General features: G+C 40.2%; 1 protein-coding gene across 1 annotated transcript in view; it reads left to right on the top strand.

The window, feature by feature from the left end:
* The window catches only part of Ly96 (lymphocyte antigen 96), a 91,058-nt gene that overhangs the window by 21,713 nt on the left and 49,933 nt on the right, over positions 1-19,412 (top strand). The window contains exons 4-6 of the mRNA XM_047550180.1: positions 7,064-7,116; positions 7,434-7,512; positions 8,136-8,172. Of these exons, the coding sequence (XP_047406136.1) occupies positions 7,064-7,116; positions 7,434-7,512; positions 8,136-8,172 (169 nt within the window). The remainder of the gene's footprint in view (positions 1-7,063; positions 7,117-7,433; positions 7,513-8,135; positions 8,173-19,412) is intronic.

The raw sequence follows: 19,412 nt of genomic DNA, 5'->3' as shown, positions 1-19,412 counted from the left end.
CCTGAGTTCAATCCCTGGTACCAAAATAAACAAATAAATTATAAAATAAAATAGAAGAGGATTTCAGATAGTTTACATGCATTAGATTTAGTGATATAACATAAATTAGATGTAGATGGGAGAAAAGATAGAAAATGAGGGTAGAGAATTAATGGAATGAGAGAAATATAAAAATTCACAACAGAAAGGCCTTTACTTTGCTCTGAATGGGCAGTAATTTTCTAAAAAGTTTCTAAGTAAATTAGTGTGCTTGCTATCATATTTCCAATGTCTGCTACCCCTAAGCCATATGTAAATTACGGAGCCAGCATTATGTATGTCTAGGCTCCTGTCACATAAATCTCAGTCTGTATTTCAGCTTTCCCCCCTACTAGCTCTGTGACTTGGCAAGTCTTATTTAACCTCTCTCAGCCTCACCTCATCTGTAAAGTGGAGAGTGAACTCATTTTACGTAATTTTAAGGACAGTGCTCAGAGTGGGAATTATTTTGTTCCTGATTCTACACTCCTGTCATTTGTACAGTTGAGGAAAATGATTGCCTGACATGTCCATGGTCATTTGGAGAACTAGTTGTGAAGTAGCCCCCTGATCCTTAATGCATGACTCTTTCTATAGGCCACACTTTCTCTTTGAAAACAACAACAACAACAACAACAACAAAATCCTCTTGGCAGCTACTGTTTTTGTTAAAAATTTCTCTTGCATGATTGTTTTATAATTTTTTCATATAATCTCTGTGGAATTATGTTGACATTTTATCGAATTTTCAAAGTTTCACTTTCTTGATATCTAAGATGTGTCATTCAACTTAACCTGCCGTCATTGCGCCACTGCCTCCTCCTTCTCCTTCTCCTCCTCCTCTTCCTTTTTCTCCTCCTCCTCCTCTTCCTTTTTCTCCTCCTCCTTCTCCTCCTCCTCCTTCTTCTTCTGTTTTTTTTTTTTTTTTCCTGGGGGTGTGTACTGGGGATTGAACTCAGGGCGCTCAACCACTGAGCCACATTCCCAGCCCTATCTTGTATTTTATTGAGAGACAGGGTCTCGCTCATTTACTTAGTGCCTCGCGGAGCCAGCAGGGCCTTGTTCTCTCTGAAGGCACTGGGGAAGGATCTGTTCCAGTCCTCTCTAAGCTTCTGGTTGCCCCAGGTATTTTTTGCCTTGTAGAGGGCCATCTTCTTTCTGTGTCTCTTTAGGTAGTCTTCCCTTTATGCATGTCTATCTCTATGTCCACATTTTCCATTTATGAAAAGGATACCATCATATTGGTTGGGGGCCACCTCAATCACCTTATCTTAACTTGATCATTTGCAAAGATCTTCCTTCCAAATAAAGCCAAGTTCCAGGTGCTGGGGTCAGTATTTCCACAGATCTTTTGGTGGCGGGGACACAGTTCAATTCATAAACCATCTTAGGCTTGGGTCCTGCATCCTGCAGGTTTTCCAGGACAACTGGATAGGAACACAAGTGAGCTGCATAGATACCTTTTGGAAGAGTAAGGAAGGGACTGAAAAAGGCCTCTTTTCATTCCCCTTATCCTTCCTGTATCCCTCTTGGCTTTTTCAATCGAGGCAGAGTCTCCAAACTAACTTCCCATTAAGAGTGGAATAGGAGGGCTGGGATGTGGCTCAGTTGGTAGAGTGCCTGCCTCACAAGCACAAGGCCCTGGGTTCAATCCCCAGCACCACACAAAAAAAAAAAAAAAAAAAAAAAAAAGAGTGGAATACCCAGCCCTTTTTTATTTTTTATTTTGAGACATGGCCTTCCTAAGTCGTAGAGGCTGACTTTGAACTTGCAATTCTCCTGTCTCAGCCTCCTGAGCTGCTGGGATTACAGGTGTGTGCCACGGAATCTGACTGCAATTTTTTTTTTTTAATAGAAGAGGAACAATTTATTTGAGAGCTCACAGTTTCAGAGGTCTTAGTCCATAGAAGGCCAGCTCCATTCTTTGGGGCTCGAGGTGAGGCAGAACCTCATGGTGGAAGAGTGTGGCAGAGGGAAGCAGCTCACATGATGATCAGAAAGCAGAAAGAGAGGTCTCCACTTGCCAGATACAAATATATATCCCAAAGCCACACCCCCAGTGCTCCACCTCCTCCAGCCATATCCCACCTGCCTTCAGTTACCACTCAGTTAATCCCACCAGATGATTAATTTCTCTCATTGGGTCAAGGCTCTCACAACCCAATCATTTCTTCTCTTATCTTTCTTGCATGTCTCACATGTGAGCTTTTGGGGGACGCCACATCCAAACCATAACTTCCTCCCCTGGCCTCCAAAAGTTCACACTCACCTGACAATGCAAAATACATTTAGTCCATTCCCAAGAGTTCCCATAGTCTCAACAGTTCCAAAATTGCTCAAAGTTCAAGTCCAAAATCTTCTCTGAGGCTCAAAGCAATCTCGCAATGTAAGCTCCTGTAAAATTAAAAGCAATTTATAAGTATCCAATATATAAAGGTACAGAGTAAACATTTCCAGTCACAAAAATAGGGACATAGAAAGAAGGATGGGACCAAAGCAAAACCAAAATCCTGCTGGGCAAACAAGTTCGGTAGTTCTGTGTTTGGCATCTGGAGCACATGGCATGATGTCTTTTCCAAAGGGCTTGTATAGCTCCACCCCCGTGGCCTTGGTTGCAGCCCAAGTGGCCTTTCTGTTGGCTTGTCTCTGCTCAATTCCTGCAGTTTTCCCAATGTTCCATATTACTGGCATTTCTTAATCTCAGTGGTCTCCACTGTAGCTTTGGTTTTCTCCTCAAATCTCTACACCTTGCCTTCCCAGCGAGTGCCTACAGGGACTCTGACCCTGCTGCACTTTGCTTGACTTCCCAAGGTCTTCTTTTGAAATCTTATTATAAGCCTCCATGACCCCCTAACTTCGGCATCCTGTATTCCTGCACAACCAGCACCACATGGTTGATGCCAAGGTCTGTGGCCATCTTAATCTGTAGCCAAGCCTCCAGGGACCCCAGTTGCAGCAACCTCTGAATGTCCGGGTGGCTAAGTACATTGAAAAAACTTCCTGGGCCCCCTTGTGCAAGAAGGATTCCCCACTTATCTCTTCTCAAGAGAATTTTCACTTTTACTCCCTTGAGCCTGCAATGGGTGTCTTGCCATCTCCTAAGATGCCCTCAAGTCATCTTTCTTATTGTCTCTAGGCAAAGTCTTCAGGATTTCTTTAGTGGCAATAATGTCTTTAACAACTGCAACTTTCTTAGGCCCAGTTTCACTCTGGCCTTTGAAGTCCAAGTTTTCAAATTTTCCTGCTCTGCTTTCTGCTTCTGAATATCACAATAAACTTGACTAAAAGCCGCCAGCAATACCCATGTCACTTCCTGAATGCTATGCTGCCTAGACATTTCTTCCACCAGATTAAGCAGTCCATTGTTTTAAAAATCAGTCTCACAGAAAGTGTCAGGAAAGGGCAAGATGCAGACAACTTCTCAGCTGGAACATAACATGAATGACCTCTACTCCAAATTCCAATAGAGTCCTCATTTTCTGACTCTGTCTTCACTGTCCATGGTTCTATTGGCATTCTGATCTTCTGAGCTCCCACCAGAATTGGCCATTAAACTCTGCTTACAACAGTCTAAAGCATTTTCAGCTTGTACTGCTAAGCATCTCAAAATTCTTCATAACAATTCCAAAATGCTCAAGAGCTTCTGAACCACACGGTTGGGTTAATCACAACAACCCCACTCCTAGTACCAGTATCTGTTTTGTCAGCTATTTCACAACTGTGACTAAAAGACCCAACCAGCACAATTACAGAGTTTATTTGAGGGCTCACTGTTTCAGAGGTCTTAGTCCATAGAAGGCTGGTTCCATTCCTCGGGGCTCAAGGTGAGGCAGAACCTCATGGCAGAAGAGTGTGGCAGAGGGAAGGAGCTCACATGATAATAAGAAATCAGAGAAAGACTGCAGTATTTAACTCTTGTGCAAACCTATACTCTTTCACTGAATCTGACTCTCTGTCTGTGCCCCAATCCAATGCTTTTCTCTCCTGATATGCAATACACAATAAATCCAGCTTATTCTATTTTCCCTTCTTGCTTTCCTTAGCAAACTCTTTTCATATGGAAAAGTTTCAGTGGATGAACCTAGAAGTATAATTTCTACTCCCTTATTCTGTTCTTTGAACCAAAATAATATTTTCAACCTTTTGAAGGTTTTGGAAATAAAGAACAATAAGGAGCATACTTTTTTTCTTGAGATTTCTAAAGATACTTTTTTCAAATTCATTTCAATCTCATGTAGTTCAACCAATAGTTTTATTTGGTTTATTGTTTCCTTTATTTCAAGGATTTCCGTTTTTTTTTTTTTTTTGAGAATTTCTATCTCTTTGTTGAAATGATCTTTTGCTCTTTCAACTGCTTATTAGTATTATCATTCATTGCCTGCATTTGCTCTCTTATCTTATCCTTTGCTGCATGAATCATTTTAATCATGTATAATCTGAAGTCCTTTTCTGACATTTCTTCTATCATAGTGTCACTGGATTCTATTAATATAGAATCTAGATTTGTTTGGATCATTTTCTTCCCTTGTTTTTTCATGTCGTTCATGTGTCTTCCCCTCTAGCAGTGCAGATCTGGGGTATTGCAGTTTCCCCCCTATAGGCTTATAGTGACCCTATAGGTTTCCAGAAGCTTTTTTTAAAGGGGGAGTTCAATATCAGCAGTGCCCAGTTCAGACAGTATACAACCCAAAACCAAATAGCCCCAATGAGGATGTTAACAATATTGTCATAATAAACAGAATGAGTTCAATTATTATCTTCAGTATAACAAATAGATTTGCAATAAGGTCTGCAGTTCCTAATGGAGGACAAAGAGGATGCGGAGGAGTGTAGGATGTAACTGTTAATGGGATAAGAAAAGAATAAAGTACTAGATCATAGAAAGAGTGCAAGTATAATCAAAAGAAGTTGGTTGTTAGCATGGGAAAAGGGAGAAAGAGACTCTGAGGGAACAGGTAAACAAAAGGAAAAGAGAGCGAGACAAGTAAAGAAATGAAAACTTAAAATTTTTCAATAAGGAGAAAAAAGAAAATCCACACTATAACAGTCATATAATTCAAACCTCCTAGTCTTCAGTAGCCTGATAAATGAGAGGTACTTAACAATGAGCTTCCAGTCTCCAGCAGGCGTCTCAGGATGGGATTTGCCCCACCTAAAGATGGGAGATACAGCTTCCAGGATTATCCAAGATGGCTGCTCTAGCTTCCAAATGTGCTGGCAAATGGGGAGCTGCAGCTCGGGGTGTGGGTGTGGTTGGCTGGAGGTCCTGGAGATGGGGTGTTGTCAGTCTGGTTGCTGGATCCTGGAGGCGGGATGCATTCAGTTGGTCTGGGATCCTGATGGTAGGGTGCAGTCAGTCGGTCTGGGGGTCCTGGTGGTGGGAAGCAGTCAGTCGATGTGGGGGCCCTGAAGGCAGGGTGATTGGTTGGGCTGAAGGATCTTGGATATGGGGCTCAGTCAGTTCGGCCAGGGGTCCCACAAGCACTGGCTGTTGTCTCAAGATGGCAGCAGCCACGTGTAACCAAACCTGTTGGTACTGTGACAGTGAACTTCCAGGCAAGAGCAGGCAGCTGGTGCTCCACTGGCGGTCTGTGGTCAGTCTGCTGACTGCTGTCGGAAGATTGGGAGGTGAACCTCCGGCGTGGGTGATGGGTAGGTGAAAGGAAGGCGATGGACAGGCAAGCAGCAGGTAAATTGCAGATGGTAGGTGCCAGACAGTGAGAAATCTGCACTCAAAAAGTAGTTGATATGCTGGCAAACTGCAGGTGATCACAGTAGACAAAGGGGGTAAACAGCAGGGGATCGATAAGCTGCAAAAACTGCCTTACCAAGAAACAGATATCTTCTGCAACAAGGAATGCAGCCTCCCTCTAATCTGCCATCTTGGAATCCTCAACCAATATTTATCCAATGACTTCTCTGTCCCCAGCACCACTTGCCGTGAGAATAAACATGGGTGTCTCCTAGGAAGGTTGACAGCTTGATTAGGTAGAAAACCAGGAAAGAATCTATAAAAACTTTTAGTGAACTTAATAGAAGCCAAAGCCATAGTAACAATGCAAATAAGTATAGATAAGTGTAACTACAGGGAGCAGATGGAGCTTGATAGGCACTGAGGAGACCCCATATGTAATCCTGTCAGCCAGGCTACCCAGTGTGGTCATGTCAGGTCACAATCCTGACTCTGAGCAATGTCCTTTGGATATGAGGTCTTAAAGTTCAGTTCTCAAGTCATTTCTAGAAATAGCTCTAGTGTTATTTCTTCTTGGAAGCTGAGAAATGAAATCTGTGCAACAATGACTCATGCCAGAAGACAGGGTACCTACAATTCTTTCTTTTCACATGTGAGTAAGTATTTATGGTACACCATTTACAAGACAATGCAGAAAGTGAAGATGAATCAAGTAGTCCTGTCCTCCTTATGGAGCAGGGTGGAGGGAAAGAGAGGCACATACTTAGGTATGCGACAGTCACACAGACTTATATATCTGATCAACACTCAAGCTAACAAAGCAAGTACATTGGCCATATCATGAGAATTTAGAAGAGAACTCTTAAAGATATAGTTTTGAGCTGGATCATGAAGGGTGGGCAGAAATTTGATATGCAAAAATAGAGAAGGGGGAGCAAGTGCTCTGTAGGAATGAGAGAGCATGGGCTGTCTAGATAATGTTCTGGTGCAGCACAAATTTTCTCTATTTTATCCAGGTAAAGATGCAACAATATCTCTAATAGCTATAATTAAATATGTACATATATAACCTGACATCATGCATATTTTCATCATTCATTCATTAATGAGACCAGTTGGGCTTAAAAGTTTAAATCCCTTAAGGGAGAGCTCTGGGGAGCAAAGGTAGCCACAGGAGAATACTAGCCAGTGTATAAGATTCATTATTTCTCTACTTTTACTTGAGACTGCCTCTGCAAATAGCCAGTGTTGTCTATTAAGGGACATTCCATACTATCAAAAAAAAAAAAAAAATAGAAAAAAAGAAAGGAAAGAGATCTCCTAATGATGATATATTTTGCATTTTGTTTGTAGAAACTGTGAATACAACAATACCATTCTCCTTCAAGGGAATACGATTCCTTAAGGTATTCTTCAAGATTTATTTTGTACTTTCTTAACCTTTTGCAGTTGCAGATATGTTAAGATTTTGAAAGAAGCAATTTAAAACCTCTAAAAATAGTGATTCAAGATTAAAATGTTTCAAAATGTTAGTTTTGTGCTGGCGATATAGCCCATCACGTAGAGTGTCTGCCTTGCATGTTTGAGGCCCGGGTTCGAGTCCCCAGCACAGTGGGAATGCGGAAATAACAAACAAAAATTTTAGTTTTAGGTATTTCTTTTTTCTGTAGAATATGGAAAAATTGCACATTCTTTAGCCCTTTTTCATCATTTTTTCCTCTAGCATACATGGCTAAAAATAATGAGAATGCTCATTATGAATCTGTTGAATCGTCTTCATATGAAAGCACTGTTCAATCACTGTATGTAAGTCAGTAACACTGTATAACTACTCATGCAATATACTAATTATACAAATTATTTAGGCAAATAGAAACCACATAACTTACAGTCTTATTTTTGTTAAAATTTTTCTTTGGAACTTAGCTTGAATATCCAGGCCTTTCTTAAAATAACTACTGCCACAATGAATACCAATGTAATTTTTTTTTAATTGTATACAAATGGGATACATGTTGTTTCTCTATTTGTACATAGAGTCAAGGCATACCATTTGTGTAATCATACGTTTACATAGGGCAATGGTGTTTATTTTTTTTTTCCTTCCCCCCCACCCCTCCCACCCCTCTTTTCCCTCTATACAGTCCTTCTTTCCTTCATTCTTACCACTCTCCTTATCCCTAACCCTAAACCTAACCCTAAACCTAATGCTAACCCCTTCCACCCCCCCAATGTAATTTTTGATATTTGTATCATATAACTAGCAATGAAATTTTATATATTCACTTCTGGCAACTATTTGAAAATAAATTTTATTAACACATATTCTTTAGTTATTTTGTTACAAATACAGAATATCTGACAACCTCATAGGCTATTTTCTAAAAATTGTAAAAATCCTCAATTTTTTCTTTTTTTATACTAGGGATTGAACCCAGAGGTGTTTTACCACTGAGCTACATCTCCATTCCATTAAGTATTTTTTTAAAAAAAAATTTTATGCAAGGTATCCCTAAGTTGCCAATGCTGGCCTGGAACTTGCAATCCTCCTGCCTCAGACTCCTGAGTTGCTAGGATTAACAGGCAAGTGATACCACTCACAACTCCTCATCTTTTAATTGGGAAAGAAATAGAATGTATAGTGGCTGATTTCAAAGGCGTGTAATATTCCATGTCCATTTGAAAACTGAGAAAGTGATAACTGGGTTTGGGGTGTAGCTCAGTGGTGGAACACTTGCCTAGCGTGCAGGAGGCCGGGTTCAGATTCCACCACCAGAAGAAAATATAAGCAATTTAATTACGTGACATTAAGGAAATTCTTTTTAAGCCAGGTGCTGTGGCACATAACTGTAATCCCAGCTACTCAGAGGCTGATGCAGGAGAATCACAATGTCGAGGTCATTCTCAGCCTTGGCTTCAATTGCAGTTTTGAAAAAAAAAAAAAAATTCTTTAGAAAGTGCGCATTTAATATTTTATGTAACTTGTATTTCTTTTTCCTTGTTTTAGGGCAAATACAGATGTATTGCAGAAGCCATGCTGGGCATACTGAAGAAAAAAACTCTTTGTTTGAATTTACCATCACACACCACTGATACCGCCGTTACCAGTGACAATTTCTGCTCCCTCTAATGTTGAAGTTTGAGCACTAGAGAAGCATGCCAAGGCAAGAATATTAAGCAGGTTTTATTTAAAAGTATAATACAGTCTTCTCCCGGGAGGAGAAGGTGGCCATGGCTGATGTTTAAAGTCCCAAGAAGTGAGCGCACCCTACATCTTTTATAGGTTAGGTCTCATTTGTTCTCAGTTTCTCTCCCCCTATCTCTACTTCCTGCCTACCTAATTAGGCCCGGTTTTGCATAAAGTGAGAAGCGGTGGGCAGAGGGAGGGCCAAGGTGATTCAGGCAGATAAGGGTCCAGGGCTTAATTATCTCCTTGTTGCAGTCCTTGATAAAGGCAGGTAAATTTGGTAATCAATGGGCTCCAGAGATCTTTGACATTCCATTTTCCCAGGGGCAGTCTCTAACTTCCAGAGGCAGAGACTTCCATGGCCTTGTTTCCTCGATTTGACCCGATCCCCTATTTCTACACTAACTGTCTGTCCCCAATTCTGACTTCACACCCTCATTTCAATTAAAATAAATTGAGTATATTTTTATTTTTCAAAAGTAGTGTCCTTATTTTAAGAGTACTTGGAATCTGTTAGTCAGATGTGGGAGAAGATGAGGATACAGGAATGACTGTCATGAAGGAAGACTTTTTTTTTCTTATGGAGCTCTAGAAACAGGTGGTACAATGTGCTGCCCAGAGCTACCAGGGCACCCAGAGAAGCCCCGGGCTGGTCTGGAGGTTGACAGAGAGGAGAAACATGTGGGCAAGAGCTTTTATTTTGTTTTCTATGAAAAGGACAGTCAAGGTAGGGTCAGGAGGTTTAGGATTAGCTGGTTTGAATAATTTCAGCAGGCTCGGGGGCACAGGCTCCTGGCTGCCCTGTACTTGGTCTCTGGACAAGTGGTCCAGAGTGTGAGAATCTTACTGAGGAGGTGGTTGCCAGTGCACGTGCTCTGGATCAGCTGGTTTGCCATGTGAAAGGTGTTCTCACAAGTGATTTATTGCTGTCTCTAAGGATGAGCTAGCCCTGGAAAGAACAGTTCCTTCAGGGGTAGCAAGACCCTGATGTCAAAGCATCAGAAATACAGAAGATAAAAAAAGGCATGGGTAATATTATTGGCCACTGAATATTTTTTACCCCCTTGGCAGTGGAAACTTCTTGAATCCCTTGACTCCGTCTCCCCATCTGTCTGCCACTACTCTGGGGCAGATCCCCAGTGATGCTGCCCTGGATAACTCCACAACCTCCTTGTTGGCCTTCCTGCATCTGCTCAGGGACCTCCTCCAGCTTTTCTCTACAAAGGCAGTCTCAGTGATATTTCAAAATACAGGTCCTAGTCATGTGACTGCAACACAAATGAAGCAAAAGAAAGCAAAACAAAGCAAAAAGAGACAAACAGGCCTCCCCATGGCTTCTTATTCTTTTGGGATAAAGTTGGAAGTGGTTGGAAGGCTTGCCAGTCATGTCTACCATTTCACTTTCAATTCCTTCTCCCAGTACCCTCCCTCATTCTCTGTTCTAGATTGCACCATCCTCTTTCTCTCTTGAGGACCTTGGCCTGTATAGTCCCCTCTGCCTCAGCTCTACTCCATGTCCCTGTAACTGATGTTGGATGTTTCTCAGCTCAGGTGCTACTTCCTTTTCACCCCTTAAGGGAAAGAGTGTGGGCCTTGGGGCTTATTGGTTATTGCACATTGCTTTCCCCAAAAATATCCTCCACAAATCGTCTCCTTTAAGATGATTCTCCCTTACATCAAAAGGTCCCTTGATTTTTTTTTTTTTTTTTGGTGACACTGTAGATTGAACCCAGGGTTGCTCTACCACTGAGTTACATCCCTACCCCCTTTTATTTTAATTTTGCGATAGTCTTTTTGAGGCTGGATTCCAATTTATCCTCCTGCCTTAGCCTCCCAAGTTGCTGGGATTACAGACATGTGCCATCATACCCATTCCTGTTACCTTATTATACACATGAAGTGGTGAGGTCAGGAGTTGTGGAATGAGTTATTAGACATTTCCTGTTCCCTGATTTTGTTCTGCTGTACACCACATCTCTACTCTAGGGTGGAGTTTGGTTTGCTAGGATAACCAGTGTGAGGTATTCCCAAGGGACTGTTGTTGTCCAGGTTAGGCATATAACTGAAGTTGACTGATCAGAAGGGAAGGACTAAAATTCCTGGACTGTCTCACTGGATGTAAACAAGGAGGGATGCTGTGCTGTTTCTGCTGATACTCAACCGATGACCACAAAGGGAGTTAGCCTCTGCAAGAAGCTGATGCTGTGGAGGGAGGAATGGCAGGTCCAGAAGAACAAGACCCGAATTGCAGATTCTGTCGAGTTATTGAATCAACCAAGCCTGGATCCTGTCCCGTACTCTGGACTTTCCATTTGTTGGTTTAATGAGTTTGGAGTCAAAGCTTTATTTTTTTTGCAATAGAGTTGTTTCACAGCTACATCGCCGCCCTATCCCAGAAGTCAGGTTAATTTCAGATTGTAGCCCTTTCCCCATTCCCTTCTTGTGTTCCTTGTTGCTTTGAACTCTCCTCCTGACCCCACCCCAAAACCCCACTTTTTTTTTTTTTTTTTCCAATGTTGGGATTGAATCCAGGGCCTCCTGTGCACTGAACCATTGAGCTATGCCCCAGCCCTAATTTTAACCCTTTTATTACTGATGCTTACAGGTCAATTTATCCAGTAGGCACAGAAGTTTCAGTGCCTAAGGCTCTCAAAAATGTTTTAATTTTAATTTCTCTTAGCATCACAAGATAAAAATATAAGCCAGGTACAGAGGCACAAACCTGGAATCCCAATTTCTTGGGAGGCTGAGGTGGGAGGACCATTTAAACCCAGGAGTCCAAGAGCAGCCTGGACAATATACAGCAAGAGCAAGACCCCATCTGAAAAACACACACACACACACACACACACACACACAGAATATAGAATAACATATTCAGTCTGGATTATATTCATCATTTTACTAAGGTAGTTATAAAATATAATTTTAAAAATTTCCAATGGAGGAAAAGTGTCTACGAAGGCAAAATTTGGTCCATAAAATTATATTGTAGCCCTGGGCTTGGTCACTAGCTTCTCTACCTTGTGGAATTTTCACCAACATCAGAAGATGACTAGATAAATAGACTTCAACATGTATTTAGTGCCTACTTTTTCTATGCTCAGCTTTGAAGAAATGGGGGTGAAAAGATAAACAAGCACAATTCCTACCTTCATAGAGTTTTTAATCTAGTGGGAAACACAAACAACAAGTGACTGTTGTAAAATATGAGGGGTCACTACTGGAGGGGAAGTCTTGAGTGGTGCAGAGATGAGATATCATCTTAGGGAATTAGAAAGGTCTGCCGGAGGAGTGACATTGGGGCTGCGAATTGGGAGATGTGCTTGGAACTAATTTAACAAAGTATTTTTCAGGCATAGAAAGAGCTGGTGTCAAGGACTAGAGCTGAAGACAATTAACGCATAGTCCTGATGTTGAAAATGCCTAGTAATGATACTACTAGGTAGCAGTTAATAATGCTGATCACATCAGTTACTGGGTACTTTTCTAGGCATTTTGTATTTAATTCTCACAACAATCTAAGATGTAGATATTAGTATGATCATTTTATAGATGGAGAAGATGAAGCACAGAAAATTAAAGTATTAAATTAAAATTCCAAGTTATATATCCAGTGTTTTTAGCTTTCTGATACTGTGACAAATACCTGAGAAAATTAACTTAGAGGAGGAAAGATTTATTTTGGCTCAAGTTTCAGTCCACGATTTGCTGGTTCCATTGCTTTGGACCTGAGGTGAGTCAAACATAATGGCAGCAGGAGCAACTGGTGGAGATTGCTCAGCCAGGAAACAGAGAGAGGGAATGAGGGGAGGAGGGTTCAGAGTTAAAACATACTCTTCAAAGTCACACCCTAGTGGCCTACTTTCTCCAAGTAGGTTCTATCTTCCAATAGCCCATTCAGCTATGATCCAATCATTTCTCCAAAGTCCCACCTTTGAACATTTCTACATTGGGCCACAAACCTTCAACACATGAACTTTGGGGGAATTCTAGATCCAAACCATAGTACATACTGAGTGTCAGAGCTGGGGTTGGGTCTAACAGTCTGACTCCAGACTGATTTCTCATCTAGCTTTACAAGTATACCTGGAAGATAGAAGGTGAGGGGGAGAGTCATTGGAGGTGAGGCAGGGGACAGTGCTGCCTTACTGGGCAGTTCTTCTTTTGACCTTAGCCCTGGGCTTGAGTCCTGCTTCTCTTTGGGCTCTATGTATCTCATCACAACCTCTAACCCATACCATACCCTCATCACTGTGACTAAGTAATGGACAGGAAAAACCTAAACAAGGAAAGATTCATTTGGTTCATGATTTCAGGGGTCTCAGTCCATGGTTGGCTGGTTTCACTGTAGAAACATCATGGTGGGAGGGCCTGGTGGAGGAAAGCTGTTCAACTCATGGCAGCCAGGAAGCAGAGAGGGCAGTGGGGAAGGGACCAGGGTCATATATAGTCTCCCAGGCCATACCTCTAGTGACCTACTGACATGGCTCCCAGGCCACCAAGCCATGCAGCCAGCCTACTGCTTCCTGTCAAGAGGTGTGTGTGTGAGGGAGCTGTGAAGAGGCAGAGGGGTGGCCACAGCAAGTTGGGAAGCCCATCATGCTGCTGTGGGTCTGAGCCCTGAAGCGAGCCGGGGCAAGCCGACTTGTCACCCAGCCTCAGCCAGGCCTGCACACCGAGCGGATGCCTGCCACAGAAAAGCACTCCATGTGGGGCGCAGCGCAACACCTCACTGAGCATGCACAATTCAATGACTTCAACCTCCTACTTCCAATCTGGGAGAAAATGGAACCAAGGCAAATTTGAATGGGATTCAGAACTAACTGTTATGGGGTGCAACTTAAGAACAGACTGATCACCACTGAGAAGTCCAAATTTGAGAGTCTTTATTAAGCTGGCCAGCTGACTGTCTCACACAATGCCCCAAATAATGGCTATTGGGAGAACAGCCTGACCACAGGGTTGTAGGGTTTCTTATACCAAAAATTACATTAATCATAAGTGTCTGTTGCTATGGTTTGAAATTACATATTAACATCATGAGATCATCGACAGAGGGGGAAATGGGTCAAAATGACCCTTACCTAGGTACAAACTAAAGAATGGTTACTAACATCCACACAATCACTGTTCACATGGTACATTGTTTAGGAGCAATAGGAATCAAAAGAGAGCAATTCTTTACTACATAGGAGTTGCCATTGTATATTATTAAACATGTCATACCAAGTAATTGATGATGGGCACAGAGGCAGGGTCTTCCCATGGGAGAAGCTTATTTCCTACATAACATGGAATCTCAGAGCAAAATGGAGTCTGTTTAGTCATTTCCCTTAGAGTCTGGTCTATAACATTCTCATGGAGTCAGATCTGTCAGCCTATCATATAACCAATAGTGTTATTACTTTTCCAAACCCCAATTAGCATAAGTTTGGATCAATAGTAGTGACCCATGTGCTATGTTAACCCCCGGACTAGTCCACTCGGTGGGTGAAAACCTGCTGTTGAGTCCCCTCGCATTACAAGAAGTCTTTTCCTGTTCTAATCCTCAATAAATCCTACTTTGACACTCACTCATTCTGGTTGGTAGATTTCATCCTTTGAATTCTGGAGATAAGAACCCAGGAAGAGGGACTGGGGATATAGCTCAGTTGGTAGAGTGCTTGCCTTGTAAGCACAAGGCCCTGGGTTCAAATCCCCAGCACGGCAAAAAAAAAAAAAAAAAAAAAAAAAAAAACAGAAAGAAGAAGAAATTGATGGTGAGCTGCTGGGGTCTGCTGCAATACTGGGGGCATGGCCTGCCATTAAGAGCTGCAACACTTCTGGCTACAGAGGCCTGCGACCTTAGGCAGACCCCACCTGCCAGCAGAAGTGGAGAAACTCCAGTCTCATCTGTCAATAGAAGTGGAGAATCCAGTTTCACCTCAAGACTTCCATTTTGCTGCTTCCTCCAGCCACATACCACCTGCCTACAGTTACCACCCAGTAGTCCATTCAAATTATTAATTCATCAAATGGAGTAATCAACTGATGAGGTCAGAGTCCTCAAAATCAAATCATTTCATCTCAGAACATTGCTGCATTCATTTAACATGAGCTTTCTGGAACGTTCTAGATCCAAACCATGATGTCTTTGCTGACATCTGTTCTTTTCCCCTTGCCTGTTCACTTCCCAAACCTTCTAGTGATATATTCCAGCATCCTTAGAATTAAATCTCTCAATCTGGCCCACAAAACTGGACATCATCTACTCACAAAAGTTTACCTTTGTAACTTTGTGACCTATTTCAGCATCTTTCATTTGGTTCTAGTGATACAATCTTCTTTCCCTTCTCTAATGTTTAGCCTATTCTTCTCAGACCTTTACAGTCATCTTTCCCTGAGCATGGAATGTACTCCCCATCCCCCGCCCCCCATATCTACACAATATATCCCTTTCATTTGATTTTCTGCTCAAATATAACTTCATCAAAGAGTCCATCCTTGACCAGTGTTGTAAGATCCTATGCAAGAGATGCTTTCATCAGATACAAGCTTGTTTCTTTCATCTAGGACTGATGTGGTATTCTGAGGATACAGGCACGTCTCTCTGGCCCCAGTTTGAATGATCCAAAATGGCTCCTCACTGAATCTGTGACTCAGATATCATCTTTCCATTAATAACACTACTCCAAAGATATTTATAAAGTAATCAGGCATCATTGTTTTATGTTTTGTTTATTTCTGGTCTTTTATTATTTATAAAGGGTTAAGGACTTACAAAAATATTGCTTGATATTGACTTTGTAAGCTTTCTTTTAGTGTTAGCTTAGATTTTTCAGCATAATTGCTCTTTGAATTTATTCACTGTATTTTGTAGTATTCTAAATGACTTAGTTGATTTCAGATTTCACTTCATCCCCTATGTCCTACTTAAAAAGGAAAAGTTTACAGAACTGAACTTCTTGCACTGGAATAATTTCACAATCTCCATCCTGCTCCCTCCCCTTCAAATTCACCTTCCAATGAATCCCTTTGTTGAACTTTATAAGAATTCCTGGGGATTTCCATGTTGCCCATGGAAGAGTACATTTTCTTGTGAAGTTATAAAGTGATTAGTGACAACTACTTTGTGCTGACTTTCCAAAGCCATTTTAAAGTCATATCCTTTATTCTTCTTAGTTATTGTCTCTTCTCTAGTGAATAAGTCAAATTGACATGAAGAACTTCTGCTTGATCTACAAACAAAATTCACCCGTATCTTAAAAACAGCAACTCTGATATTTTGGTCAGTTTATGGCACCATCCCAACAATATCATGGGAAACCCTGTGGTTTGTGGCAATAGCCTGTTCTCTCATCATTGATTTCCTTTAGGAATTAAGAAAAGACTACAGTTATAATTGTTTACTTGTGTGACCCTGGGCAGCTGAGACTGAGAGATTTATGTGGATTGCTGTTCTGCATAAAGAAAGTTGAAGTGGTCAATTTTTAAAAGAACCAGAAGGTCCAAATGAAGAAAACCAGGGGAGATCTAGAAGGTTATTCTAAGGCAATCAATCCCTTGAGTCCAGAAGGTTCAGATCAATCTCACAAATCCTTCAGAGCTGCAGTAATGTGGCCCTGTCTTGTTATTACTTTAACATGGGCACAATTGGAAGGTTTCAAATGGTCTATTTTTTTTAAAAAAATTTAAGTTTGAAATTGCTCTTTGGTGGATGTTGTCAAGTTTCAAGGCTTTGTAAAACAGTTCTGTAATTTAAAATTTTTTTTTAAAATTTTTACAGACTACATTTTAATTCATTGTACACAAATGGGGTACACCATTTCTTTACTATGGTTGTGCATGATGTAGATTCATACCATTCTTGTAATCATATATGTACACAGGGTAATCATGTTGGTCTCATTCCACTATTTTTCATATCCCCACTCCCTCTCATTTCCCTCTACATAATCTAAAATTTCTCCATTCTTCTCTCACTCCCCACCTCGCTACCCCCATTATATATCATCATCCACTTATTAGGGAAAACATTTGGCCTTTGGTTTTTGGGTTTCACTTATTTCACTTAGCATGATATTCTCCAATTCCATCCATTTATCTGCAAATGCAATAATATTATTCTTTATGGCTGAATAATATTCCATTGTGTATATATACCACAGTTCTGTAATTTAAATTTTTTTCTTTTTAAAATTAGAATTATCTTGAGATGGAAAAAGACCCTGCTAGCTTTTTAAAAAAATTTACAAAATAATTTATTTCATTGTAACACATTCACACAGGGCATAAATGAAAAGGACAAGTGAAACTCCCTTTACTTCTTTTTCTTCAGAAACCATTCTTAACATTTTGGCATGTGACCTTCTAGACTTTTGTTTTATCTGTCTATCTATCTATCTATCCATCATACTGTACTAGTTCTTTTATATACATGTATATATGCACATGCACATTTTAAAACGAAATTAGTGCGTATTATTTTTAATTCGTATCTGGGAAATATTTCTAAGTTAGTGCATATAGATTTACCTCATTATTTTTAGTGACTGCATAAATTTCCATTGATTGAATATACCATAATTTAGTTGCTGATTTCTCTAGAGAAACTAAGTATAAGATATATTCATTTGTTACAGAATCTATAGTATACAATATAGTATAGATGTATAGTATAGTGCTAAACACTCAATTCTTAAGCATTATCTCTTAATTCTCAGAAAAAACTCCCAGAGGAGGATATTATGTCTTCATTTTATAGGTGATGAAACTAAGCTTAGAGAAGCTGAGTAATTTGCCTGTGGTCACCACAATGAATGGATCTAGAATTTAAGCTCTGTATCATAAGTCCTCAAACTGTCTCACAATGCATATCATTTTGGCAAGATTATTTATGTTTAACATCTTTTGTTCTTATATTTTTCTGCACCAACTTGCCTATGATATGTATGTGTTGATTTTTATTTTCAGCTAAAATGAGTTAAAGACCATTTAATTATTATTCACTTAGTACCTTGACTTTCTTAAAATTGAAGGAATATTTAACCTATCTCAATCAAAAGTAGTCAAAATTAGGAACAATATAAACGGTAATCATTCTGGAAAAAATATATATCAATATCAGCAATTTATGTATTTCTTTATTCATTCATTCTGGGTATTGAACCCAGAACATTACATATGCTAGGCCTGTGATCTACTATGTAGCTACATGCCCAGCCCTTTTATTATTTTCTAATATTGAGACAGGATCTTACTACAATTCTCAGGCTGGCCCAGAATTTGTGAGCCTTTGACTCAGTCTCCCGAGTAGTTGGGATTACAGGTATGTGGCATCACTTCCAGCTATACAACAATTTAAAAGAAAGAGATAGATGTCATGTACTAATGTTGATAAATCCCCAAGGAATGTTGGCAAGTGAAAAAATTAAGCTGCAGGCTAAGACTGTAACTCAGCGCTAGAGTGTGTGCTTAGTATGTATGAAGTTCTGAGTTCATTGCCCAGTATAAATAAATAAATAGCACAAACAAAATTTTGAAAAAGAACAAAGTTGGAGGACTCATATTTCCTAATTTAAAAAGATATTACAGAGTTATAATAACCAAAACAGTGTGGGAGGGACTGGGGATATAGCTCAGTTGGTAGAGTGCTTGCCTTGCAAGCACAAGGCCTTGGGTTCAAATCCCAGCACCACAAAAAAACAAAAACAAAAACAAAAAAACAACCAACCAAACAAAAAACAACAGTGACATCAACAAAAACAAAAAACAGTGTGGTACTGGCATAAAGATAGACAAATCAATAAAATAGCCCAGAAATAAACCCTTGTGTATATAATATGTATATGTACATGATCTTTGACAAAGGTACCAATAACACTCAATAGGAAAATAACAGTCTCTTCAACAAATGATGCTAGGAAAACTGGGTATCCACATGAAAAAGAATGAAGTTAGACCCTTACCTTGTACCATATGCAAACATTAATTCCGACTAGGGATGTAGTTCAGTGGTAGGGTGTGTGCCAAACATGTACAAGGCCCTGGGATAATTCCCCAGCACCAATCCCCTTCCTCCCTGCACTGAAAATAACTAAAAATGGACTAAAGATGTACATTTAAGAGCTAAAACTAGAATAAGATTGCTAGCAAAATAGGGAAAAATCTTCATGACATTGAATTTGGTAATGATTTTTCAATATGATACCAAAAGCACAGCTAACAAAAACAACATAGATGAATGGGCCTACATCAAAGTTAAGCACTTCTGTGCATCACACATCATCAGCAGAGTGCAAAGGTAACCTGTGGAATAAGAGAAAATATTTGCAAACTATTTATCTGATAAGGGGTCAATATCCAGAATATATACAGAATGTCTACAGTTGAACAACAACAACAAAAATCAAATAGCAAGGTTAAAAAATGGGCAAAAGGTTTGCATAGACATTTCTATAAAGATGATATACAAGTAGCCAGAAGCATAAGAAAAGATGCTTAACATCACTAGTAATCAGAGAAACATAAATC

The sequence above is a fragment of the Sciurus carolinensis genome, chromosome 1 (genome assembly GCF_902686445.1).
Source record: "Sciurus carolinensis chromosome 1, mSciCar1.2, whole genome shotgun sequence".
Lineage (NCBI taxonomy): Eukaryota > Metazoa > Chordata > Mammalia > Rodentia > Sciuridae > Sciurus > Sciurus carolinensis.
This window is presented reverse-complemented; position numbering and strand designations above follow the sequence as displayed.